General features: G+C 35.7%; 1 protein-coding gene across 8 annotated transcripts in view; it reads right to left on the bottom strand.

Annotated features, from left to right (window-relative positions):
• Positions 1-22,765, bottom strand: part of dbnlb (drebrin-like b) — a 37,283-nt gene extending 14,518 nt beyond the window's left edge. For 4 of the 8 annotated variants that reach the window (XM_005167337.6, XM_021478260.3, XM_005167339.6 and 1 more), the window contains exons 1-9: positions 22,585-22,765; positions 15,132-15,187; positions 12,747-12,859; positions 12,428-12,502; positions 11,568-11,714; positions 8,724-8,801; positions 6,358-6,509; positions 4,215-4,266; positions 1,557-1,631 (exon numbers count right to left, since the gene is read on the bottom strand). In XM_005167337.6, coding sequence (XP_005167394.1) covers positions 1,557-1,631; positions 4,215-4,266; positions 6,358-6,509; positions 8,724-8,801; positions 11,568-11,714; positions 12,428-12,502; positions 12,747-12,859; positions 15,132-15,187; positions 22,585-22,667 — 831 coding nt within the window. In that variant the 5' untranslated portion in view covers positions 22,668-22,765. The remainder of the gene's footprint in view (positions 1-1,556; positions 1,632-4,214; positions 4,267-6,357; positions 6,510-8,723; positions 8,802-11,567; positions 11,715-12,427; positions 12,503-12,746; positions 12,860-15,131; positions 15,188-22,584) is intronic. The other 4 variants (XM_005167338.6, XM_073909490.1, XM_068222958.2 and 1 more) reach the window with 2 other exon arrangements.
• Between the last annotated feature and the right edge of the window lie 4,859 nt (positions 22,766-27,624).

Here is a 27,624-nt window from a genome sequence, read left to right as displayed (position 1 = left end):
ACACACTGCTTAATACGCACAAGATGTAGAGCAATACGCAAATATCTTAACATATGAAAAAATTTTAATATTAAGGATATATATAAGAATAGATATAGGATATAAATATAAAGGATTAAAATATTACAAAACATATTATTTTCTAGCCTACATAAATATGAAAAATCACTGCTTTTATGTCTTCTTCATCTCGGGAGGCTTTTTCAGTTCATTCATAACAATTTGCTTTTGTATAATGTTATTATTATTAGCAGTATTATTTATTATATCCATATTTATATTTGTTTTATTAAAAACAAGCTTAGATTTGCCCACCTGTCAGGTTTTAGACCATATGGGGTACAGCATGTGTTTTAGGATATAACTCAGGTGTTTGAGCACACTTCATTATTATTGTTCATTTATTCATTTGCTGGAAATTAGAACTGAATTTAGAAATAGTTTTGAAACAAATATTTGCGCTTAACAAACGAAATTAATTATTTATAGACTAATTGATGTCTGTGCGTAAAGGTTTCCCTATCCAAGAGCGAAAGTGAAAGTAGATTCATTATCTCTCATTCTTGCGCAGTAGATGCTCTGTTCAACTGTTTTCTGTTAACTGTTTGCTAGTGAAATGCTCAGTTTTTCCACTTACACTTACTTTATGTCATGTAAATAGTGAATGCGCTTATGGCACGACGCAGCTGGCTCTTAAAGGTAATGGGAGATGAGACTCTGATTGGTTTATCCTCAAAACACACCAATAACTCATTAAGAAAATAAGCTCAACCCTTTTAGACTGTGAGCCACAGCGCAAAGCAGATTTCCCGTCCTTAAATTAGCAAATATGGATTCTGACACGCCCTGAAAGCGTTTGCGCCCTGCGCTTTCCGTTTTGCGCATGGACAGTCAAAATAGAGCCCTAAGACACACTCTTTCTGATAATATTGCCGGCTTCGAAGCCACCTGGAAACCCTTTTTTAATTATTTGTCAAATGCCCAGGATAACAGTTTAAAGGTATAACCCTGTCATCGTCTGCAAGATCACCATATTGCCTGGCCTAGATATAAATGTGTAACATTGTTGAGCCATGTATGATATTAGAGGAACTGATGTAATAATGGTTTTAAGATCTCTTTATGCCCTTTTCTTTTTTTGTTTATTCTGTTTCAAACAGAAATGGTGAGGAGGAGGAGTCTGCTAGGTTGTAATTTCCCCATTTAACTGAATGAAACGCCTACTTTACTACATCCAATCAGCTCGCAGAGGAAAAAACAAGCCACGCCCAACGTTTTCTCATTTAATATTGCGTTTCTATAGGAACTGCATTGCAATACGAATAAAAAAAAATGGCTGAAGCATCTGGCTCATGGATGACTTTAAGAACCCAATATTTCAGTCAAAGTATGACTCTCTTTAAGAGCCTGCAAAAACCCTGTTGGCCAGAAAAGCTGTCAATCCGTCAGGAGCAGAGCGGTGCTGTATAGAAAGAGAAAGAGTTAGAGGAAAGTAAAAAGAGTTTAATAGTTCAGTCGAGGACCAGAAGAGATGTCTGGTTCCTCCTCTCACTCACGTTGGCTTTCTCCACCGACTCCCCACGATAAAAGGGTTTCTGCTGTGCTGCTTGCTTCTTCTCCTCTTCCTCCTCCTGATGGACACCAGCACACTTTCACTCAAACGCCACATTTTGTTGCAAATAAATAACATGACATCACACTTTCTTTTCATTTGGCCAAAGCACCGAGATATAGTCTCCCTAAACTCCTTAAAGGGCCATGAAACCCCCTCGTTTCAGCAGGGTGTTTTCACACCTCTACTTTGGAAAAAGTCAGAAAAGTGGGCGTGTCCAGCTCTGTTTAGGGGGGAGTGTCGGAGGAAGAAAAGTGGGAGGGTGTGGGAGTGTCTATTTGGGCTCGCGCGAGTTTCAGAGTCAAAATTCTCACACACACAGTAGAAAGTGATGGTGTTTAACCTACATGGACATCTGTAGTCGAATTATTTGCCAAATTATTAAATGTTGGACTTTAACTGCAGTTTGGCTCTTTCATTCAGGGAATTCATTCATGCCCCTCGCGACAAATGAGATATTTGATTCGAGGAACTGCTCTAAGCGTGTATTTTTCATGCAATGTTTGATACCGCACGGCGAATGAGAGAAAAAAACCCTCAGCATTTCCCGGAAACTTAGATGCACACAGCAGGTAGCGTCAGAAAGCCGCGTGTGTTATTCTGGTCACAAAATGCGGTAAAAACCCTACACGAGGTTAAAGTTTGGTTGTGGTGCTAACATGTTTACACTCGGTGCAATAGTTAGTTCGATATGAACAAACTGAATAAACAAAGAGCACTGGTCGCTCACTTGCCAAATCTGTAAAGACAGAACAATCACAAGCAACTAGAGCCGCGTCTTTATTAAGAGAATACTACAAGCGAATCCGGATCTCAGCGTTTGCAGATGAGAACAGCTCTCAGGTAAACAATAATCCTCCTTAGACACGTAAGTTATTGTTGTCGAGCGTCGCGAACACTGTTAATCCACACGTGACTCCAGCTGAGCTCTCACAGAGAGAAAACGAAAACAAAACTTCACTGTAGCACACTATAAAAGCAACACATCATGCTTGTTTTGCCAACACAACGTGGCGTCTCTGCCGTCTAAACAGTAAACACTGTGACAGTAATGAATATTAATGAAGTTGCACAATAGAGCGCGCTGATTGGTTTGAACCAAGCCTTACTCATGCATTAATGCAGCACACTGTAAGACGTAATAAGACACACTCTGGCACAGACGTCCAGTCTGCACGCTGGAATACACGCTATTATGTCATGACCGTGACGCAGCTTCACAAATTCGTTTCAAACCGGAAGTACGAATTTGCTTGAAATAACGCAAAAACAACCAATTTACACTTTTTAGTGAAATATAGGTGTCCTAATAGTGTTTTTAGCAGTGTGGGACACATATACCACTGTCAACAGCTCAACACATGTGTTCTGGTGTTTTATGACTGTTTAAAATACTAAAATGCAGTCGTGTGAAAAAGTTAGCACCCCCGATTGAATTGCATGGTTTTCCACAGCAGGACATAATAAAACTATATGGTGCTTGGCAGATCTTAATATCTGGAAAATAAAACCTCAGATGAGCAACGTCTCATACCGTGTCATTATACAGACTGAACAAAAACAAAGGCAAGATAGAAAAGCCATGGGTGGCAAACTTCTAGACAGGGGAGAGGATGATATTTGACGCACTTTGATGCTTTCGTGACTTAATAAATCATGAAATCATGTGGTCGACTTATTCGCAGGTACTGTAAAGCAGTGGTAATACACAACAGCACAGTTTCTGACAGATTTCCCAGCAACTTTTCGAGCTACTGAGGCTGATGTTTGGGCTGTGTTGTAATATCACGATTCAATATTATGTAAATGCACTGGTTTACAACAATGTAGATCTCCAGAGAAAAAAAAAACATGCCAGAACATGTCCAGAGATGCAAAGGCGGGATTAAACCAGCACTCCAGTGTGTGTATATGTATGTGTGACGAGAGTGTATATATTAGTGTGAGTTTGGGTATGTGTGTGAGGGTAAGTACTATGTATGTGTGTGTTTAAGTGAGTGTGAATGTGTATGTGAGTTTGTGTAAATGCACATAGTGTGTGTTCACGTGTATGTATGTGTGTGTGTGTGTGTGTGTGTGTGTGTGTGTGTGTGTGTGTGTGTGTGTACGTGTTTTTGTGACATATCAGGACACAAATCTGTATAATGACATGGGTATGACACGGGTATTATCAAAAGGAGGTATAATATGAGGACATTGGTGACGTCCTCATTTCTCAAAATGCTTATAAATCCTACAGGATGAGTTTAATCAGAGTAAAGCTGCACACAATCTCCTGTGATGGTTGGGTTTAGGGGTGGGGGCAATATAATATATGGTTTCGACAGTATAAAATTAATGGAAACCTATGTAATGTCCCCACTTTTCACAAAAACGTGTGTTTGTGTGTGTGTGTTTGTATGCAAGCATGTAGTCGAGTTAGTGAGAGTGTACAGTCTGTGTATGTATATGCGTGTATGTCTTTGAATGTATGTGCGTGTGTTTGTGCATGCGAGTTCGCGATAGTGTGATTGCATGTGTGTGTCTGTCTTTGCATGTTTGTATGCATGCATGTATGCGAGTATGTGAGAGTGTACAGTGCGTGTATGCATGTGTCACTCACCAGCTGTTTCTGCTGGGCTCGATTATCCACGTCTTGCTTCTGCTGGTACTTCCTATAACACATATGATGTAGAAGTTAACACTCGGCTACATCCAGATGAATTATAATTAGAGGTGTGAAATTGAGGAGGGGGAAAAAACTAAAGTCCTGAAGGTGCAGTTTGTAAGGTTGACACCCAGTGGTTGAACTAGGTACTGCACTCCTGGATCTAAACAAACGCAAGTGCAGGTTGCCAGATTGAGGACAGGAGCGAGTGATTTAAACCGTGTTCTTAATAAAAGCAACGGCACCCTATATAAGTTTTTGTTCTAACCAACACCTATTAATAATATATTAGAAACGGCCTCTATTTCCTTCAGCTGAACAAAAGAAAACTGACAATGATCAGCTCAGGTACACCACATGTGCTTTATTCAGTGTTAAATGCTAATAATGAGAGTCTGATCGCCTTTTTACAGCACATTTATTGCAATACTACTGAAAGCAGCAGCAGATAGTTCAGCTCCTGAAAATAAAATAAACCGCTTGAGATTGAACTTTAGATCTGTGACTCAGTGCAAAGCAACACATATCTGTGATTTAGCATCCACATTTAATGATGTTAAAGAGGTTTAATATGTATTAATTAGATTATAAACATTACCATTGCGCTGGAGTGCAGTGAGTGCACTATTCTGTGCTTCTGAATGCCTGTGTTTATATTTCTGTTGTGTTTCGTCTGGTGCAAACAGCCAAATTGCTCAACATTGCGTATCACGTCACGTAGCATGTTTTTAGGAAACAGGATTACAATGTGACCTGCTCACCTAATGTTTACGTTCATAATATTTATATTATTTGCTAATTAATAACCTCATGTGGAACTCTGAATCTGCGCCTCATTTCAGAGTCTGCTACTGTCTCATTTCGGAGGTCGCATTTCAGTCATGGGTGACTGCTTTCAGAGCCTTTCTGAATAAATGAACGCTGTTTTCCAGCAAGGCAACCCGAGGAGCTGAAATATAATTGGTTGATCTGGCAGTGGGCGGGTTCAATGAACAAAACAAAGACAGCCGTTCCGGGCACGTAACGCACTTCAGCATTGTTATTCAGATAAACAAGAATGTTCACTTGCATGTTTCTGAAATATCTGCAAACATATGATGGGATTTTTATGCTTTAGAGGAGTCAAAATCTTACATTCAGCACCTTTAATGCCTCATTCACACTAGCAGCGACTTTGTAGAAAATCTGTTCACATATGTGAAATCTGTTCACATATGTTCACATATGTAGTATAAACAGCACAAATACAACCGGAGAGGATCACGTAAACTCTACTGGTGCTCTCATTGGCTGTCGCTCAAGAAAGTCTCTCTTCATTTGCATAAATTTGAAAAATTCTCAACTTTGTTGCGTCAATCGACGCCCATCTGGTCGCCACGGGTCGCTGTCGCTCACGTAGACAGACGTCTCCAGAAGTCGTTCGCTCTCCATTATAATGAGCGGTCGCTTTGCCGCTGTGAGTCACTTGTAGTGTGAAAGAGGCTTGAATCTTAATCGTAAAAGGTCACTCATATAATAAATTGAGGCGGGATTAGCCTGTCACTCAAAAATAGAACACCACAACCATCCAATCAATTCCCAAAAAATAAGATCAAGCCCCGCCCACATTTGATCTCATTCTAGAATGTATTTATTTACGTTTTAATGCCCTATAAGCAGCATTGGGTATATTCATGACAACATGGGTAATAAGTTACCATGATGACAGCACATAATATTTGACTAGATATTCTTCAAGACACTAGTATTCAGCTTAAAGTGACATTTAAAGGCTTAACTAGGTAAATTAGGGTAAAGTTAGGGTAATTAGGCAAGTCACTGTATAACAGTGGTTTGTTCTGGAGACAATCCAACACTAATATTGCTTAAGGGGAATAATATTGACCTTAAAATGGGTTTAAAACTATTAAAAACTGATTTTATTCTAGCCGAAATAAAACAAATCAGACTTTCTCCAGAAGAAAAAACATTATAGGAAATACTGTGGAAAAATTCCTGAATCTGTACAACATCATTTGGGAAATATTCGAAACAGAAAAATCCTAATAATTCTGACTTCAACTGCGCATCACAACAGTGTGTCTTTGCTGGAGCTGACCTCTGCTCGTCTATCTGTGACGCTCTCTCTTTGGTCTTCTTGTCTCGTAACTCCGCCTCCTTCATCTCTCTGTCCTTCCTCTCCTTCTCCAGCTGCTGTCTCTCATCCACCGCTCTTCTCTTTTCCTCCTGAAGACGCTTCTCCTCATCTTTCTGAAAGTGGAAGAGAAATACAGTAGGCGAGAGTTCAAAGTGGCCATTACCGCCGGAGCTTATACCGCCGCCATTTAAAATTGCTGCCGCTCTGTTTTTAGTGTATGACCGCAGTTTGTGAATAAGCCGCCAGGGGGCACAAAGGGACGGGATGCGGACGGACAGAAATAGCCTTTACAGCAGCTTTAAATATGCTACTGTGCTTGTAAATGAGATTAAACAATAAGTCAAAGCATTATAATTCCTTCATTAATCATTTAAAATTTGTTAACACGCGTTATTGTAAACTTGTTAAGTGCAAAGAGGATTCGTTTTGGAAAATAGAATTGAAGAAGTAAAAGACAACTAACATTAACAATAAATAAATAAAGCTGTATTTTAGCCTAAATATAGAGAGATGTTCAGTGTTTGTTATTTTAATGGGACTAAAGCAGGTCGCACACCAGAAGCGCCACTCGGTGGCGCGCCGCGCAGCGCCATGTATTTTAGAATTCTAAACATGGGTTTCTATCAGGATACACACACACCGGCGCCGCAAGTCGGCGGCTGTCAACGGCGCCCGGCGATGGCTCAAGACGCAGTTCTATTTTCAGCCGCGCCACAGAGCGATTAGTTTCATGTTAAACATCATTCGAATGTGCGCGTCTGGTGTGTGATACTTTAAACTGTCATGTACGCATCCAAAATGGTGAAAAGCCTTGGAGTAACGATTGATGACCAACTAAACTTCTCTGACCACATTTCTAGAACTGCTCGATCTTGCAGATTCGCACTCTATAACATCAGAAAGGTCCGACCCTTCCTATCTGAACATGCAGCTCAACTCCTTGTTCAAGCTCTTGTTCTCTCCAAACTGGATTACTGCAACTCTCTACTAGCTGGGCTTCCAGCTAACTCTATCAACCCTCTTCAACTGCTCCAGAATGCAGCAGCACGAGTGGTCTTCAATGAACCTAAACGAGCACATGTCACTCCGCTGCTAGTCCGTTTGCACTGGCTGACAGTTGCTGCTCGCATCAAATTCAAAGCTCTGATGTTTGCCTACAAAGTGACTTCTGGCCTAGCACCTTCTTATCTGCTCTCGCTTCTGCAGATCTATGTGCCCTCCAGAAACTTGCGTTCTGTGAATGAACGTCGCCTCGTGGTTCTATCCCAAAGAGGGAAGAAATCACTTTCGCGAACGCTCACACTCAATCTGCCCAGTTGGTGGAATGAACTCCCTAACTGCATCAGAACAGCAGAGTCACTCGCTGTCTTCAAGAAACCACTAAAAACCCAACTATTTAGTCTCCACTACACTTACTAATCTGCAATAGCCTCTCTGAATATCACACTAACTGTACCAAAAAAATAAATAAATAAATAAAAAATTAAAAAATACTAATACTACTAATACTTCCCTTCTTAGACTTTACAGACCTGAAACTTGCCTACAGCACTTATTCATTGTTGCTCTTATAGTTGTGTAAGTTGCTTCCTTGTCCTCATTTGTAAGTCGCTTTGGATAAAAGCGTCTGCTAAATGACTAAATGTAAATGTACGCGCCGTGTCGCGGCGCTGAGCAGCGCTTCTGGTGTGCGACCTGCTTAAGACAAGACATTTTCATTTATGTTTTCATTTACGTTTTATTCACATTTTCGTTGTTGATTATATTTTACTATTTCATTTTTTGTCTTAATTATTGTTCATAATAATAAACGAATAATGAAAAATACATGAATAATAAATGAATAATAAAAATAGGCCTAAATAATTATTTATTTAAAGACACTTCGGCGAAACACTGAGTACCAAGGTTATAATAGTTTAGGGTTTCTCATTAGTTTTAGTTTTTATTTAGTTCTGACTTTTTGTTTTTAAATTCAGTCAGTTTTAATTAGTTTTAGAGGCAGATTTACTCGTTTCTATATTTTACAATTGCTTAGTTTTAGTTTAGTTTTGAGTAGTTTCAGTATTTGCGTTAGGAGCAAGATTCAAAATCACAGAATGAGTATTGTATAATAAAAACTGAACCAAACATGAACTACATTTTTGACACAAAACACTACCATCTACCCATCCTCAAACTCAAATTCAACAACCCACAAGATAGCAGCATTAAATGTTTGCATATTTAATTCACAAACAGCCGTCATGGGAGTCAAACAGGTTGAGAAGTGCATTTAAATGGTTATTTCATCTCAAGAAAGCAGAAAAAACGGTCTGCTGCAATACCTCAGCTTGAGCCCAGAATGTGTCTTTGTTGGTTTTCTTGATCTCCGACATGGCGTTGGTCTTCTGGTACACTGATCCCTGTATGGGAAAAACAGTGAGTGCTAAATTACGACAGATATCTTTCGACAGTGGAAAACTTCTGTGGGATGAAACCAAACATGCTAAGCGTAAAAACAGAGATGCCGCATGAAGCTAAAAGCGTAAGGGAAAATAAGCATTCATGCACAGCAGAATATAACCGAAGCAAGACTTGAACACGAGCTTAACCACTACAGGGCATATAGAGGAATCAGAGAGAGAAATCTAATACCTTCTTTCATACATTTTAAGACGTAAAGGTATCAACCGGCGACATTTTAACTAACAGTATTTTACTGACTGTAAGAAACAGCGGCACAGTGGTTAGCACTGTGGCCTCAAGGCAAGAAGGTCGCTGGTTCGAGCCTCGGCTGGGTCAGTTGGCATTAATGTGTGAACTTTGCATGTTCTCCCCATGTTGGCGTGGGGTGTACTTTAAGGCCCCATGGACACCCTGCACTATATATTGATGACATCGGTGTTTTCTCATTCACAGTGTACTACAGACCCGTGACTCAGCTGCAGTTTGTGTCTCCATGTGGATCTGTGCAGAGAAATGTCTCCAAAGCACCATAACATTATCCACAGTACCAGCAATTCTGGCTCATTCCCTCGACGTGAAACTCCTGACGCTGCACTGTGAAAGAGTGTCTGAGATAAACAGGCTGGGCTATCACCACTGTGCCATCATAACACCAGTCAGATCAATCATAACACTGATGCCTGAAGCGCGACCCTTGTGTGCTGTTGAGGATGTTTTCCTCCACTCTGGGGTGATTTATTGCTTAATTTGGCCACAACCTTCTCTGTGTTTCAGCAAATAGGATGATTTTTGCTGACAAATCTTATTTTGACACTTATTTTGGGAAAATGCTGTGGGATTTTTTAAAAAACTGAACATTACACTCCAGGGTTTAACATAGGGTTGGGTATCATTTGGTTTTTTTTCTATACCGGTGCTAAATCGATACTTTTAAAACGGTACCGGTGCCAAAACGGTGCCTGAACAGATACCTTTTAGACACAAAATTAATAGACAAAAATAAAAATTATAAATAAATAAATAAATAAATTAAAAAAAAAAAAAAAAAAAATATATATATATATATATATATATATATATATATATATATATATATATATATATATATATATTTATATATTTATATATATATATATATATATATATATATATATATATATATATATATATATATATATATATATATATATATATATTTATATATATATATATATATATATATATATATATATATATATATATATATTTATATTTATATTTATATATATATATATATATTTATATTTATATTTATATATATATATATATATATATTTATATATATATATATATATATATATATATATATATATATATATATATATATATATATATATATATATATATTTATATATATATATTTATATATATATTTATATATATATATATATATATATATATTTAAATATATTTATATATATATATATATATATATATTTATATATATATATATTTATATATATTTATATATATATATATATATATTTATATATATATATATTTATATATATTTATATATATATATATATATATATATATATATATATATATATATATATATATATATTTATATATATTTATATATATATATATATATATATATATATATATATATATATATATATATATATATATATCACTATCATTATAATTGAACAATATACATATATATTTATAACAAGTTAAAAAGTAAACATCAATTCATATTTTATTTATTTGAATTGCATTAATAAATTTCTTTTGATCATTTGTTTATTAGCATAAATGCAAGATTTGCATTATGCCATTAACATTACATTAGCTTACTACTAACCTGTGTCAGGAGCACCTTTTTTCTGGGTTTGGGGCTAAGAGATGAGGTTAGAGATGGTCCATTCCTCACCTTTAAGGTGATTCCAAGAGCCCTCGCATGTTATAGGTTTGTTGTTAATGTTGGTGTGTCAGAATCATTGCTTGTAAAATATGGGCATGCTGTAGAATGCTTAATTTAAGCAAATTAGATGAACACGATCCGGTGCCACATCTGGCCTGAGTAGGGCAGCCGGAGTCTCCGGCAGGTGAAAATCTAGCCGGAACTGGCCTGAGTGTATTTGCTATCTAGGGTGCGTTGTGAGCACTACCGGACTCAGAGGGGTGCAGAAGAAAATCCCACATTCAGAGAATTCAGCAAACTTTCTGATCACGGCCTGAGGAGAAATGTTTCCTAATTACAAAACGCTGGCTGAAGCGGCGCTAGTAAATCCCGTTTTTGGTCACGAGAAGTCGACTTTCCGAGGCAAAGACAGTCTCCGTTGATGCGTTTGATTAAGCACAGGCAAACACCAGTTCAGGTCGACGCAGGAGGAAGATATGAGTTGAGGCAGATAGGAGTTATTGTTCATTTGTCAAATAAATAAATGAATAATTTAGCCTATATGCTCGTCGTGCAACTTCATTATTAAAATATGAATGAAAAATGTGATTAGAAAGTCTGCAAATGAAATAACGATCAATAATAAGTTATGATGGAAATTTTACAACCCTCTCCGTCAAAATGACGGACAATGAGAAAGTCTAACGTGACCTCTGGCATACACATACATTTATACACATATTTATATATAAACAGTGCACTATTGGTAGTGTGTGTGTGTGTGTGTGTGTGTGTGTGTGTGTGTGTGTGTGTGTGTGTGTGTGTGACTGACCACAGGTCCCTGCGGCCCCGAGTCTCTGAAGCGGCTGGTCTCTTTGTGAAAGCTGTAGTTTGCTCCTGAAGCTTTGGCCACTTTCTCCATGACAGCATCAGGCTCCACGTCCTCCTCCGCACGAGCGTTTATTGTCACATGAGCTCCCTGTCGAAACAAACAGCACCAACAGATCAGTCACACACACATACACGACATGTTTTCAGCACTCATTATAAACATGCGCACAGAGGAAACGTCGGTCGCAAGTGTCAAGATTCACAGTCTGATTTAAAATAAAACAAACCCACGCACACACACACTTTCACTGGCTTATTTATTAGCAACCTTTGGCTGCATGCTCTCAATATAAACACACAACACCTTCTAATCAGGCATTACACAGTCACTTCCCTGTTTACACACTTCCTTGTTTACAGCAATGCATCTGATGCAAAGAAATAAACAGCAGAGAAATCCAGATTCAAACATCAGTCCTCTCTCTTCATTATGTACTGATTTTTTATAAATATAAATGGGTTGATGGGTTGATGACATCATCCATCCCCGATGGCTTATAGACATCACGATGCTGAGCCGGCATCGCGATCCTCCACCCTGCCCTCGCCGCAGAAGCAAGCCGCTCACAAAAACATACACTTAGGCCCCGTTTACCCTAATACAGCTTAGTTTTAAAATGGCATGTAGCTGCATAATGACTAACAAACCAAATCAAGTGCGTGTGGCTCTGGATTTAGCTCATGATGTTATATTCTGTGAACTGCAGCGATGCGAGTCATAACGAGACTTCACCCTATATAAACCCAATCACAGTATTCACAGTAACCACATGCTGAAAACTGACAAAACGGTTGAGATACCTTTAGAAAGTTGGCCATAGAGCTGACGTGGTTCGCACACTGGCCTTTTCTGGCATCTTTAACACCCTCGCCGGTCTGAAAAATAAGAGGACATCATGTACATTAAAACATAATAACAAACAAACATGTTTGCATATTAGGAAAAGCTGATAATAATAATTTTGCGCCGCTGTAACGAAGTCCATCATAATATAGCACTATCAGGCTTGAAATTCAACAATGAATCTATATATAGAACTATATATATATATAAAAAAATGGAACCGTTTGGAATGAAACAGCATATATTTAAAGAAGAATGGTTCAAAATTATACTCACCCAGTTGATGAGGACGTATTTGGGAAGTCCAGAGTTGGGGTCTTTAACACGGCAAAACCCATACATGACCTTCCCACTATTCAGCTCCTCCACCATCTCCTCCAGACCTCCATCTGAAAAACACAAACATCTGACCGGATGAGCCAGTTTCAACGCATGCTTCGGGTCCGGTTGATCCAAGCATCTGCTGAAGTTTTAGGGTGCTTTCACACCTACACTTTTGTTTTGGAACGTATCTCGTTTGCCCAGTTAGCGCGGTTCGTTTGGCATATGTGAACAGGGCAATCGCGCTCTGTTCCGCGCCAAAGTAATCGCTCCGAGATCGCTTGAATGAGGTGGTCTCGGCTCGATTGAAACGAACCCTGAAGCGGTTCGATTGCAGTGAGAAAGCGATCCGATCCGAGCGCGGTTATATCACAGTGTTTTATGGATATGTAATAGGCTTACGGCTATATGAAGAGAGAATTATGAGTATGGCGGGAAGTTTCACGAGTCTCCGGATGCCCGCAAACGAGTGATGATCTCCCGGTAATCTCGCGTCTCCCTCCCGGTCCTCAAATAGGCATCGTCCCGCACCCTTCTCACCCCTTCCCACCGCATCTCTCCTCAGACACGTCGAGCGGGCACACCCTGTCAATCACCACCAAACCACCACCTCTCCTGACAGCTGAGCGGGACGCTGCAAAATAAACCCTGACACTCTGACCAATGTGAGGAGAGTTTACTCGCACGTGACTTGTTTTAGCTCTTTTGGTCCGATTAGAAACTTTGCAGTGTGAAAGCGAACCGCTCCAAGAGCAAAGAGCAACAATGTAACAATTGTAATCTCTGTTTCGGAACAACTGAATCGATTCACAGGTGTGAAAACTCCCTTAAACACAAGGTCAAGCAGACCAAATAAGTGCTGTCGAATGATTAATCACAAAAGTTCATATTTACAATATAAATTGGTGTGCACCGTGCATATATTTGTGTACATAAACATATTCATGACTATATTACGTAAAATATTTGCTTATTTACAGCAGTCCAATTCTTTTCTTTTCAAACACGCAAGAACGGCTGACAACACTTCAGATAAATCTGGGCCTGTCCTTGACCGTCTGTCGGTTCAGAGCACTGCTCATGTAATCAACTCAGAGAACACACTGCACCGTGAAACAATTCCTGCAGGCTAAAGACACGGACAGCATTTGCTTCAAACACACACTAAAGCCTAATGCGCACACAGCTTATTTCCAGCACTTTTCACATGTTCTTCATCATTTTGAGCAATTGATTTTCATTGGTGATGGGCGAAATGCCACTTAAAGATCACCCCATAATTTAAGCCACTTAAAGGAACAGTACACCCAAAAATAAAGATCACCCCAAAATTTAAGCCACTTAAAGGAACAGTACACCCAAAAATAAAGATCACCCCATAATTTAAGCCACTTAAAGGAACAGTACACCCAAAAATAAAGATCACCCCAAAATTTAAGCCACTTAAAGGAACAGTACCCCCAAAAATAAAGATCACCCAATAATTTAAGCCACTTAAAGGAACAGTACACCCAAAAATAAAGATCACCCCATAATTTAAGCCACTAAAAGGAACAGTACACCCAAAAATAAAGATCACCCCATAATTTAAGCCACTTAAAGGAACAGTACACCCAAAAATAAAGATCACCCCATAATTTAAGCCACTTAAAGGAACAGTACACCCAAAAATAAAGATCACCCCATAATTTAAGCCACTTAAAGGAACGGTACACCCAAAAATAAAGATCACCCCATAATTTAAGCCACTTAAAGGAACAGTACACCCAAAAATAAAGATCACCCCATAATTTAAGCCACTTAAAGGAACAGTACACCCAAAAATAAAGATCACCCCATAATTTAAGCCACTTAAAGGAACGGTACACCCAAAAATAAAGACCCCCCCTATAATTTAAGCCACTTAAAGGAACAGTACACCCAAAAATAAAGATCACCCCATAATTTAAGCCACTTAAAGGAACAGTACACCCAAAAATAAAGATCGACCCATAATTTAAGCCACTTAAAGGAACAGTACACCCAAAAATAAAGATCGCCCCATAATTTATTCAACCTCAAGCCGTTCTTGGTGACTTCTTTTCTGTCAGACGAACAGTCTGAGTATATATGCTGTATAATAGTGATGGATAGTGACTTTTATTTTGAAGAATCCAAAAGCAAATTGCTATAGCCTGAACGTGTGGTGCAGATCAAACCAAATAGCAGAACCCACGCTAACTGATGTCTGCTTGGTGCGTCTCGGACTTTAAACGGCAGTAATAATCATGCATGATTAATTATCCCAGCTTTTGCACACATGATACGGATGTGAACGACTGTAAATCAGCGCATACACACCTCCTTTCTCTGCCAGCCTGATGTCATTGGTGTTTCCCTCGTAGGTGAAGAGAACCCTGCAGAACACAAACGCACACACGTAAGGGCAATGCATTACATAAGAGATAACCCTCCAGGCCACTGAAGATGAGGACGACACGACACACTCACATATATATATATATATATATATATATATATATATATATATATATATATATATATATATATATATATATATATATATATATATATATATATATATATATGTATATATATAAATATATATATATATATATATATATATATATATATATATATTTTATATTTATACATATATATATATTTTTTTATATTTATATATATATATATATATATATATATATATATATATATATATATTATATTATATATATTATATTTATATATATGTATGTATATATATATATATATATATATATATATATATATATATATATATATATATATATATATATATATATATATGTATGTATGTATGTATGTGTATATATATATATATATATATATATATATATATATGAAGATATATATATATATATATATATATATATATATATATATATATATATATATATATATATATATATATAAATGAATACGCCCTCTCTTCTTGTTTTACTTGAGATTACGCCTTAATAGAATCTCATATGCCCCGCCCCCTTCTCCCATTGGCTTTTTATTTGATGTGCTTGAGCTCAACCACTCTCACTGGCAAAGCTGTGAGAAAAGCAAAACACTATTGGCTGCTTTTAAAAAAGGGGGAGGAGCTACTATATGTCCCACCCTCTTTTTATGTTTTGAGATTGCGTCAAGCATCAAATAAAAATACCCATTTCAAAGCACTTCCTGAGACATTTAACACAGGAATATTGACTGATTTAATTCAGGAAAAAAAATGTAATGTTAGGTTGTATAATAAAAATAACATGTATAAGCCATGCTCTCAAATAAAAAGGGTCAACTTTCAGGAATTTGCAGCGGTTATGATTATATTTTGGGCATATTTAATAACACTGAACTGACAACTGGAATCAAACCTAAGAATAGCTCAAAATCCATTTTTAATCCAATCACGGCCCAAGAAATGGATCTGGATTAAAACATGAGGCGCCAAATGATTTCCACCTCTAGTTTGTAACGAAGTTGGTTTTGAGGCGAGATCATCTTCGATTCTCTCTAAACTGAGGCATTTGTGCAGACAGGAAGCTGTGTGAGCTTCCTCTCTGACTTAACACCAGTGTCTTGACTGTAAGAAACAGGAAGTACTATAATGAGGAATAAGTCGTATTTATTTCTAGAAGATCTCTCTGGTCAGATCGTCCTGTGACTTTTTAAGCTGTGGTTTGACATGAAAATGAAAGTTGTAACAGTCAACACGTGTGTGTGTGTGTGTGTGTGTGTGTGTGTGTGTGTGTGTGTGTGTGTGTATATACATATACTGTTGAAGTCAGAATTATTAGCCCCCCTATTAATTTATTTTTTTTAGCAAGTTATTGTATAAAGATGGTTCTGTAGACTATATTTAAGCTAAAATATATAGCTTAAAGGGGCTAATAATTTTGTCCCTAAAATGGTCTTTAAAAAATTTAAAACTGCTTTTATTTTAGCCGAAATAAAACAAATAAGACTTTCATCATTTGAGAAATATTTAAAAAAGAAACATAAATTCAAAGGGGGCAAATAATTCTGACTTCAACTGTATGCAAGTATGTAAGTATGTATGTATAATATACGTATATAAACGTGTAATATATATATATATATGAGCAATTCCAATGAAATGTCAACTTTGCCATGAAAAAAATAAGTTTTCACCAAAATATTAAAATTGTTTCTGCGTTTTTTTGCGATGCAATCTCAAAGCAATTCGTCATTTTTTGATTTAGTGGCCAATGCGTATGAATTCGTACGATCTACTTTGAACTATTTAGTACGATTTGTTCATCACTCAATGATGGTTGAGATTAGGGTGCCACTCCTCCTTTTTAAAATCGTACATTTTTGTACGACTGAACCCATATGAATTTGTACGAATTAGCACACTAAACTGACAAAACGTCAAATACTTATGTTTTTTTGTGAGATCAGGCTGTTTTTTGTGTTAGCAAGTATTTTACAGTACTTTAAATACTCAAAAATGTCTCTGTAAATGTTTTCAAACTACTATATTTGATTTACCAAAAATCACACAAGTAGAAATTTCACATCTGTCACATCCATAACGAATCTTTTTTGTCATGAATAAAAAAAACAAATAAATAAAATAAAATAAAAAAGTCATATAAAATCAATCGTTTTTGTTCTATAGAGAGCTACCTCATATCCTTTTGCTTAATGTTGTTTCTTTTGGGTGGTGCAGTTTGATTCACAGAATTTCTACAAAGTATGTTGTATACTGTAAAATTGCATACATTTTTCATCACATCAGTAACACATGTTTATTTCCCTCATTTAAAATATAAAATATGTTTACAGATTGATATTTTTCTGATCCCTTAACTCAGGTCAGTTGTTTTGGAAAATATAAACAGATGTCTGATGTAGATCTATCTATCAATCAATCAATCAATCAATCAATCAATCAATCAATCAATCAATCAATCAATCAATCAATCAATCAATCAATCAATCAATCAATCAGTCTGTCTGTCTGTCTGTCTGTCTGTCTATCTATCTATCTATCTATCTATCTATCTATCTATCTATCTATCTATCTATCTATCTATCTATCTATCTATCTCTGTCTGTCTGTCTGTCTGTCTGTCTGTCTGTCTGTCTGTCTGTCTGTCTGTCTGTCTGTCTGTCTGTCTGTCTGTATGCAAGTATATATATTGTTTAATAATAATAGATTCCAAAAAAACAAAATACAACAATATTGTAGAAACATTTGGAATATGTAATGTTTTTAAATGTTTTTCCAAGAAGTTTTTTTTGTGACAAGAAATGCAGTAAAAAGTCACTGTTAGATACTATTACACTTTAAAGCTGAATGTAAATGTTAATGTGTAAAGCTACATTTTCTGCATTTTCATAACTCCAGCCTCACATTATCCTTCAGAAATAATTCACTCAAATGCTGAGAAACATTTATTTCTGCCAGTTGTAGTTTAGTTCTAATTTATAAACCATTTACAGAGACTTTTGGTTAATTTACTAACATAAACATTCGATTGGTAGTGCACAATGTTATTATGTTTTGTTTGAGCTTTCTTAAATCAACTTTAACCCTCTTCAATCTGTAAGGTTTTTTCAAATGATGTCAAATCTCTGGGCAAAAAGCCGAGTGTAATTAATGTAGGTCATTTATAATCACACATCCTTCCCCACAGAGTTCCTCGTTTTCACTTTGAAAATGAAACTCACACTTACACTTACAGGCACAGAGCTACAGGACTTTGGTCTGGGGTTAAACATTAATAGCATTTCCTCAGGTTATAATCAGTATAGCCTTTTGATGCAGGAGTGTCTCTGACCTACTTAAAACTGCCCTTCATCATTGTATACACTGCAAAACAAAGCTTTTCTTCGAGATTTTGTCTTGTTTTTAGTATAAATAACTAAAAAAAATATGAATAAATCTTGAATCAAGAAGCATTTTCTAGAAAAATGTTTTGTTTTCCAAAATAATAAGTCTGAACTTAATGTTTTTTCCTTAAAACAAAGCAAAATAATCATGTTTTTGCGCAAATGTGGCATGGCGCAACACAATTGACTCAAAACACTCTCTTATTCTTAAAACACACCCAGAACTCATTAAGAGAATAAGCACAGCCCTGTTAGACCATGCGTCGGGGCGCAGAGCATATTTATCCATCCTTAAAGTAGCAAAAGTGGATTCAGACACGCTCTTATGACCTTTGCACCATGAGCTTTAGACTTTGCGCCTTGATCAGTGGTTCTCAAACTAGTGGTAAGCAGGCTTCCTTCTAATGGTACGCGGAGGAATCGCTGAATAATTAAAGTAAAAAAGGAACACACTTTTAACCCTTTGACATGTACGATAACACCGATGTGATGAGTAAACAGATTTTATTAGGCTAATTCTTTTATTTTACTTTCAATTTTCTGATGTTTGTTATGTATTCTATCATTTGAAGCTAATCTGAAACGGTTGTTGGGGGCGTATCCCGTATTTTATATCCCAATGCTGACAGGTTTAGTTTAATCACTTTACTGACACAAACAGCCCACACTAACGTGCAGTAAGAATATATAATTTCTAATTTAAATATGTAAATTCAATTCATATATCTAAAATATAAGCTAATGTTTAGATTTCAAAGATATACAAATAAGTCAAATATACATGCATCATATATTTCAAAGTTTATCAAAAAGAGTTATATGAATATGATGACATATAGCTTGTATTTATGAGGTTCAAAGAAACATTTCTGTGTTTTGATGAATAGGCTAGTTTATGATAATACTTTACATTTAAGTACAGCAGTTTTCTTTTTACTTTTTAAGAACAGTGCTATTTTTTATTAACTTTTAGAAGCACATTTTAATTTTAATGTCGACATTTATTTATTTATTTTAACCCGTATGCACAGTACAGTGTTAATGTTTAAACTATTTATGTTTAAAGTGGCTGACAATAATAAATATTTATAATAAGAAGAATTAATCTGCCACGTTTTTGAACTGCGCAGAGCTGTAGCTGCTTAGTTAGGCCCTTTACGCTACGGTATTTCAATACCGGTCATTATGGTTGTACTTGGAGAAACTATTTTTTTCTGAGGTGGTACTTAATGAAAAAAGTTTGAGAACCCCTGGCCAATAACAATCATGGTTACTACAACCTAAAGTTGGCTTAAAAAAAAGTTTTTCGTACAGATTGTATTAATGCTAATGAGCATTTATGAGATGACGAACACAAATTAGGTGTTAGATTAGCAGCTATATGCTATAAATGAGGATGTTAGCGAGTGAAGAGACACAAACAGAACAACTTCAGCTCCGTTCATTAAAAGTCAGTCCCTAACGAAATTACCATGTTTTTTAATAGTTAAAATTGTAGTAACCAAGTTTTTTTTGGCACAATGACTTCCATTTGTGTTGAGTTACTATCCTAAAACTATGGTTGGTGTTGCAAAACCATATAAATTGGGGTTACCATAATAGTCCAGGATAATCTCAAACTAACTACGGTTTTTCCAATGAAATAGTTTTCTGTAAGGGTTGTATTGATGCTAATGAGCATTTATGAGATGATTAATAAATAATAAGGCGTTTGATTAGCAGCTAGCATGCTATAAATGAGGATGTCAGTGAGTGAACAGGCACAAACGAAACAACTTCACCTCAGTTCATCAAAGGTCAGCCCCATACAAAATTAACCATGTCTTTTTATTAGTAAAAATGAAGTAAACAAGTTTTTTTTTTGGCACACTGACTTCCATTTGTGTTGAGTTACTTATCCTAAAACTATAGTTGGTGTTGCAAAACCATATAAATTGGGGTTATCATAATAGTCCAGGGTAATCTCAAACTAACTATGGTTTTTCCAATGAAATAGTTTTACCATGGTAACTCTAGCACCAAATTGAAGCCATTGTGTTAATAACAATCATGATAACTGCAGTTTTACTATAAAAAAATCTGTTAATTTCTGTAAGGGTTGTATTGATGCTAATGAGCATTTATGAGATGATTAACAAATAATAAGGCGTTTGATTAGCGGCTAGCATGCTATAAATGAGGATGTCAGTGAGTGAACAGACACAAACGAAACAACTTCACCTCAGTTCATTACAGGTAAATCCCTTATGAAATTAACCATGTTTTAATAGTAAAAATGTAGTAACCAAGTTGGCACACTGACTTCAGTTACTATGGTAAAACTATGGTCGATGTTGGAAAACCATATAATTTGGGGTTATCATAGTCCATGGTAATCTCAAATTAACTGTGGTTTTTCAAGTCAAATAGTTTCACCATGGTAACTGTAGTACCAAATAGTCATTGTATTAATAACAATCATGATTACTATAATTTTACTATTTTAAAAATCTGTTAATTTCTGTATTTATGCTAATGAGCATTTATGAGAAGATAAACAAATAATAAGGCGTTTGATTAGCGGCTAGCATGCTATAAATGAGGATGTCAGTGAGTGAACAGACACAAACGAAACAACTTCACCTCAGTTCATCAAAGGTCAGCCCCATACAAAATTAACCATGTCTTTTTATTAGTAAAAATAAAGTAAACAAGTTTTTTTTTGGCACACTGACTTCCATTTGTGTTGAGTTACTTATCCTAAAACTATAGTTGGTGTTGCAAAACCATATAAATTGGGGTTATCATAATAGTCCAGGGTAATCTCAAACTAACTATGGTTTTTCCAATGAAATAGTTTTACCATGGTAACTCTAGCACCAAATTGAAGCCATTGTGTTAATAACAATCATGATAACTGCAGTTTTACTATAAAAAAACTGTTAATTTCTGTAAGGGTTGTATTGATGCTAATGAGCATTTATGAGATGATTAACAAATAATAAGGCGTTTGATTAGCGGCTAGCATGCTATAAATGAGGATGTCAGTGAGTGAACAGACACAAACGAAACAACTTCACCTCAGTTCATCAAAGGTTAATCCCTTATGAAATTAACCATGCTTTAATAGTAAAAATGTAGTAACCAAGTTGGCTCACTGACTTCAGTTACTATGGTAAAACTATGGTCGATGTTGGAAAACCATATAATTTGGGGTTACCATAGTCCATGGTAATCTCAAATTAACTACGGTTTTTCAAATCAAATAGTTTCACCATGGTAACTGTAGTACCAAATAGTCATTGTATTAATAACAATCATGATTAATATAATTTCACTATTTTAAAAATCTGTTAATTTCTGTATTTATGCTAATGAGCATTTATGAGAAGATTAATAAATAATAAGGCGTTTGATTAGCGGCTAGCATGCTATAAATGAGGATGTCAGTGAGTGAACAGACACAAACGAAACAACTTCACCTCAGTTCACTAAATGTCAGCCCCATACAAAATTAACCATGTCTGTTAAATAGTAAAAATGAAGTAAACAAGTTTTTTTTTTGGCATACTGTCTTCCATTTGTGTTGAGTTACTATGGTAAAACTATTATTGGTGTTGCAAAACACCACTTACGGGTTACCATAGACCATGGTGATCTCAAAATAACTATGGCTTTTCAAAATCAAATAGTTTACCATGGTAACGTTAACTGTAACACCAAATTGAAGCCATTGTGTTAACAACAATCATGTTTACTATAATTTTACTGTTTTAAAAATCTGATAATTTCTGTAAGGGTTATATTGACGCTACTGAGCATCTATGAGATGATAAACACAAATAATAAGCGTTTGATTAGCGGCTAGCATGCTATAAATGAGGATGTCAGTGAGTGAACAGGCACAAACCCTGGAGTTTCCACTCACCAGTTCGTCTCCGACTTCTCGCCCACCACCTCATTATAGGCCGCGGTGAGCGCAGGCCCGTTTTTACTCAGATTCACCGCCATGATGGAGGAATGTGCGGGGTTTCGGAGGTCCGACAACGGGGAAAGATGCAGTGAACTCCGGCGGCAGATCAGGATCTCTCCCTTGGCTCTACGCACACAGGAAGCATCACGTAGCACTCACTCCTCCCTGTCAGCCACATACGAAGCCTACTATGGTGAAGGTGGAGCTCATGAATATTAATCACGCAAAGCGAGGTTTTGCCGAATTCGCGTTTCTGATTCGCTAAAGCGCTGACGCTCGGGATGTTTGCGGGTGCCAGCTGGCGAATGATGACTTATCTTATAAATATTAATTACTTCTCAATGTTTTTTTGTATTATTGGTTTAATAACGATTCGCACAGAGTATAAAATAATTACAGAAGATCAGTTATTACACTTATAGCTATATTATTAACAAAATAATTTAAATAAAAGTCGTACACAAACCATATGAAAATTCTGAAGGTTACCGTAAAATGGTAACACACGATTGACAATGAGCTTTTTAATAAAATTTATTTTAATAATTTAATTGTGATTTGTATCATGACAAACATAAAATGGCAATAATAGAAAAAAATATTACAATAAGACAGAGACAAAGATTTACCAAATAAAATATATATTTATTATATTATTCTAATGCATAAAGGTACTTTCTATTTACACTTATGAATAAAGAATAATTATATATATATATATATATATTTATATATATATATATATATATATATATATATATATATATATATATATATATATATATATATATATGGCCACTATATTTGGTACACCTGTACAACAGCTTGTTAACGCAAATTTCTTATCAGCCAATCACATGACAGCAACTCAATGCATTTAGGCATGTAGACATGGTCAAGATGATTTGCTGCAGTTTAAAGTGAGCATCAGAATAAGGAAGAAAGGGGATTTAAATGACTTTGGCATGGTTGTTGGTGCCAGACGGGCTGCTCTGAGTATTTCAGAAACTGCTGATCCACTGGGATTTTCATGCACAACCATCTCTAGGGTTTACATAGAATGCTCCAACAAAGAGGAAATATCCAGCGAGCGGCAGTTCTGTGGGGCAAATGCCTTGTTGATGGTCAGAGGAGAATGGCCAGACTGGTTCCAGCTGATATAAAGGCAACAGTAACTCAAATAAGCACTCGTTGCAACCGAGCTCTGCAGAAGAGCATCTCTGAACACACAACACGTCCAACCTTGAGGCGGATGGGCTACAGCAGCAGAAGAGCACACCGGGTGCCGCTCCTGTCAGCTAAGAACAGGAAACTGAGGCTACAATTCACACAGACTCACCAAAACTGGACAATAGAAGATTGGAGAAACGTTGCTGCTCTGATGAGTCTCCATTTCTGCTGACACATTCGGATGCTCGGGTCAGAATTTGGCATCAGCAACATGAAAGCATGGATCCATCCTGCCTTGTATCAGCGGTTCAGGCTGGTGGTGGTGGTGTAATGGTGTGGGGGAGATTTTCTTTGGGTCCATTAGTACCAATTGAGCATCAACGCCACAGCCTACCTGAGTATTGCTGCTGACCATGTCCATCCCTTTATGAGCACAGTGTCTCCATCTTCTGATGGCTACTTCCAGCAGGATAACACACCATGTCATAAAGCTCAGTCATCTCAGACTGGTTTCTTCTTCAAATCTGCAGCTACCGTGTAATGCTATCATGTCAATATGGATCAAAATCTAGGAATATTTCCTATATATATTTATAATTTATCCTTATCATTGAATAACACCAGAATAATATTGTATAAATACAGCCATAAAATTAATGTAGGCCTACAATACTTTCATTTTCTCTTCTTCCTTATTACAAAAACACACACCAATCAGTGTGTTTACAAAACTTTACAGTTACCTGTGTTACAGAATACTCTAGAACGATTGCGCTCTCATTTTATTTGTGATCCTAAAACGGTTGGGGATCTTAAAAGTTGCTTTCCTACTGACACCATGAAGTTGTGATCTCCACAAACCAGTGGCTAAAGACTTTTGATGAGCCTTCGTCGTAGTAGAGTTTAAACATTTTAAATCAAAACTATCCGGCAGCGCCATCTGCTGGACAGACATGAAAGCTGCACGTGGATCTGCTTACTACTACAGTTCAAGAAATAACATTAAATAAACTAATATGCAAATTAGACTACTTGAACAACAAGGGGGCGCTTTTAAAAACAAGTCATGTATGTGGGAACATCCTAAATTGACAGTATATAAACGATTTATCATCAGGTCAAAAATACAAGCAACATTATTACGGGTTTTTTTTATGATTTAATGTAATGTAAATTAAATATTTAACTGAACATAATATTTTCCATTTGAGTCAGCTTTGCATCACAGTGATAAATTATGTTTTCTAGATAATTAATAAAATATTTGAGGTACTTTCATGTGTCATTGTTGACAAGTGATTAATTCAGAATAAAAGTTCAGACTAAATATATTTGTGCAAATAGTGTATATAAACAGATCCGTGAATATATTGTATAAACTAATATGTAAATAATTTTTTTGATATATTTGTTTAGTATATTTTTGTATTTTATGTTTAGTATTTTTCAAATATACAAAAATATACACAGTTCACATGTATATATTATGTAAACGCAAACATTTATCTAGGATGTGATTTTTCTCGATTAATCATTTACATATATTACATAATCATTTACCACAAAATTACATAGATAGAGTTAATATATATAAATATAGAGTTAATATATATATATAAATATAGAGTTAATATATATATATAAATATAGTTAATATATATATATATATAAATATAGAGTTAATATATATATATATAAATATAGAGTTAATATATATATATATAAATATAGAGTTAATATATATATATATAAATATAAATATAGAGTTAATATATATATATATAAATATAGAGTTAATATATATATATATATATAAATATAGAGTTAATATATATATATATATATATATAAATATAGAGTTAATATATATATATAAATATAGAGTTAATATATATATATATATATAAATATAGAGTTAATATATATATATATATATAAATATAAATATAGAGTTAATATATATATATATATAAATATAGAATTAATATATATATATATATATATATATATATATATATATATATATATATATATATATATATATATATATATATATATATATAGAGTTAATATATATATGGGGGCGGCAGCATCATGTTGTGGGGCTGTTTTGCTGCAGGAGGGACTGGTCCACTTCATAGCATAGATGGCATCATGAAGAAAGAACATCATGGAGAAATACTGAAGCAACATCTCAACACATCAGCCAGGACATTAAAACTTGGCCACAAATGGGTCTTCCAAACAGACCATGACCTTAAGCATACTGCCGAATTAGTTCAAATGTGCTTTAAGGACAACAGAGTGAATGTTTTGGAGTGGCCATCACAAAGCCCTGATGTCAATCCTATAGAAAATTTGAGGAGTTGAAAAAGCTTGTGTGAGCCAACAAATCTGACTCAGTTACACCAATTCTGTCAGGAGGAATAGGCCAAAATTCCTGCAAACTATTGCGAGAAGCTTGTGGAAGGAGACCCGAAACATTTGACCAAAGTTATACAGTTTAAAAGCAAAGCTAAAAAATACCAAGGAAATAAGTGTAAAGTTTTGATTGTCTAGAAATTAATACAGAAAAGTCTCATTATTCTGGCATTTAGCAAATGTAAATTATTCAGGTAATCCTAACGGACCTAAAATAGTAAACGTTTCGTGATTTAATAGCAGACATTTAAACATTTTTTTAGAGTATTTGTAAACTTTTGCTTACAACTGTATTTATATATGTATATGTATGTGTGTGTGTGTGTATATATATATATAGTCTAAGCAGAGTCAGACCTGCCTGTCCTAATGAAATCATTAATAATCAAGACATGATCAAGTTTTATTGTGCTCAAATAAGCATCATCTAGAGGCCTTTGCCTTTTATATAAGCCACTTCTGATACCAAATCATCAACTAGAAGTCAAGATATTATTTGCTGTTCGTAGAACTTGCATAGACGACAAGACTTTTGTCAGGGAGTAAAGTCAATGACAGTGTCAGAGTGCAAATATATGAGTGTTGCAACCACAATAAATCCAAGAGGCTGAATTAAACAAAAGGAGCTTTATTGACTAAAGTTGGAGGTTGGTCTGATTTAAATGAGGAGAGCCGGCGGATGACGGGGTTTTCTAGCTCATTATGGCTCTGTGTACACATACAGTACCAGTCAACAGGAAAACACAAAGTAAACAGTACAGTACAGTTGCTTATACATTGATGGTTAAGGCTAAGGTTTTATTGAGGGGAGGCGAGAGAATGGAAAAAGATCCCTGATATTTTGCAAAATAGCTGCGGAAAAACAAAGGGTTTGGAGTGCAAAGCATTGCGTTTCTGCCTTTACATGATCCGAGAAAGAGTTGAGCTGATGGCTGGAAGACCACAAATAAATAGCTAATAAATAAATAACTTAATAGATGCACAACTAGTGAGCCACGTTCAGTCATGAACGCGTTGCAGACACAAAGAGCCGGTTTTCCAATCAAAGTCAGGAGAAGTTGGCGAGAAATTTACATTCGATTCAATTTAAAAGTGAACAAAAAGGAAGAAAATGGTTCATTTATGTACCATCGGGTCATTCAAAACACACTTTGCTGCGAGGAACACAAAAGCAGACGCTGAGTAGAATGTTCAAGCTGCACTTTTCCATTCAATAATGGGTTATTATTTAGTTATGTACCACCAGGTCATTCAAAACACACTTTGCTGCGAGGAACACAAAAGCAGACGTTGAGTAGAATGTTCAAGCTGCACTTTTCCATTCAATAACCGGTGATTTTTCATTTAGGTACCATTGGGTCATTGAAAACACACCTTTGTTGCGAGGAACACAAAAGCAGACAT

This window comes from Danio rerio, chromosome 8 (assembly GCF_049306965.1).
Source record: "Danio rerio strain Tuebingen ecotype United States chromosome 8, GRCz12tu, whole genome shotgun sequence".
In the NCBI taxonomy this organism is placed as follows: Eukaryota; Metazoa; Chordata; class Actinopteri; order Cypriniformes; family Danionidae; genus Danio; species Danio rerio.
This window is presented reverse-complemented; position numbering and strand designations above follow the sequence as displayed.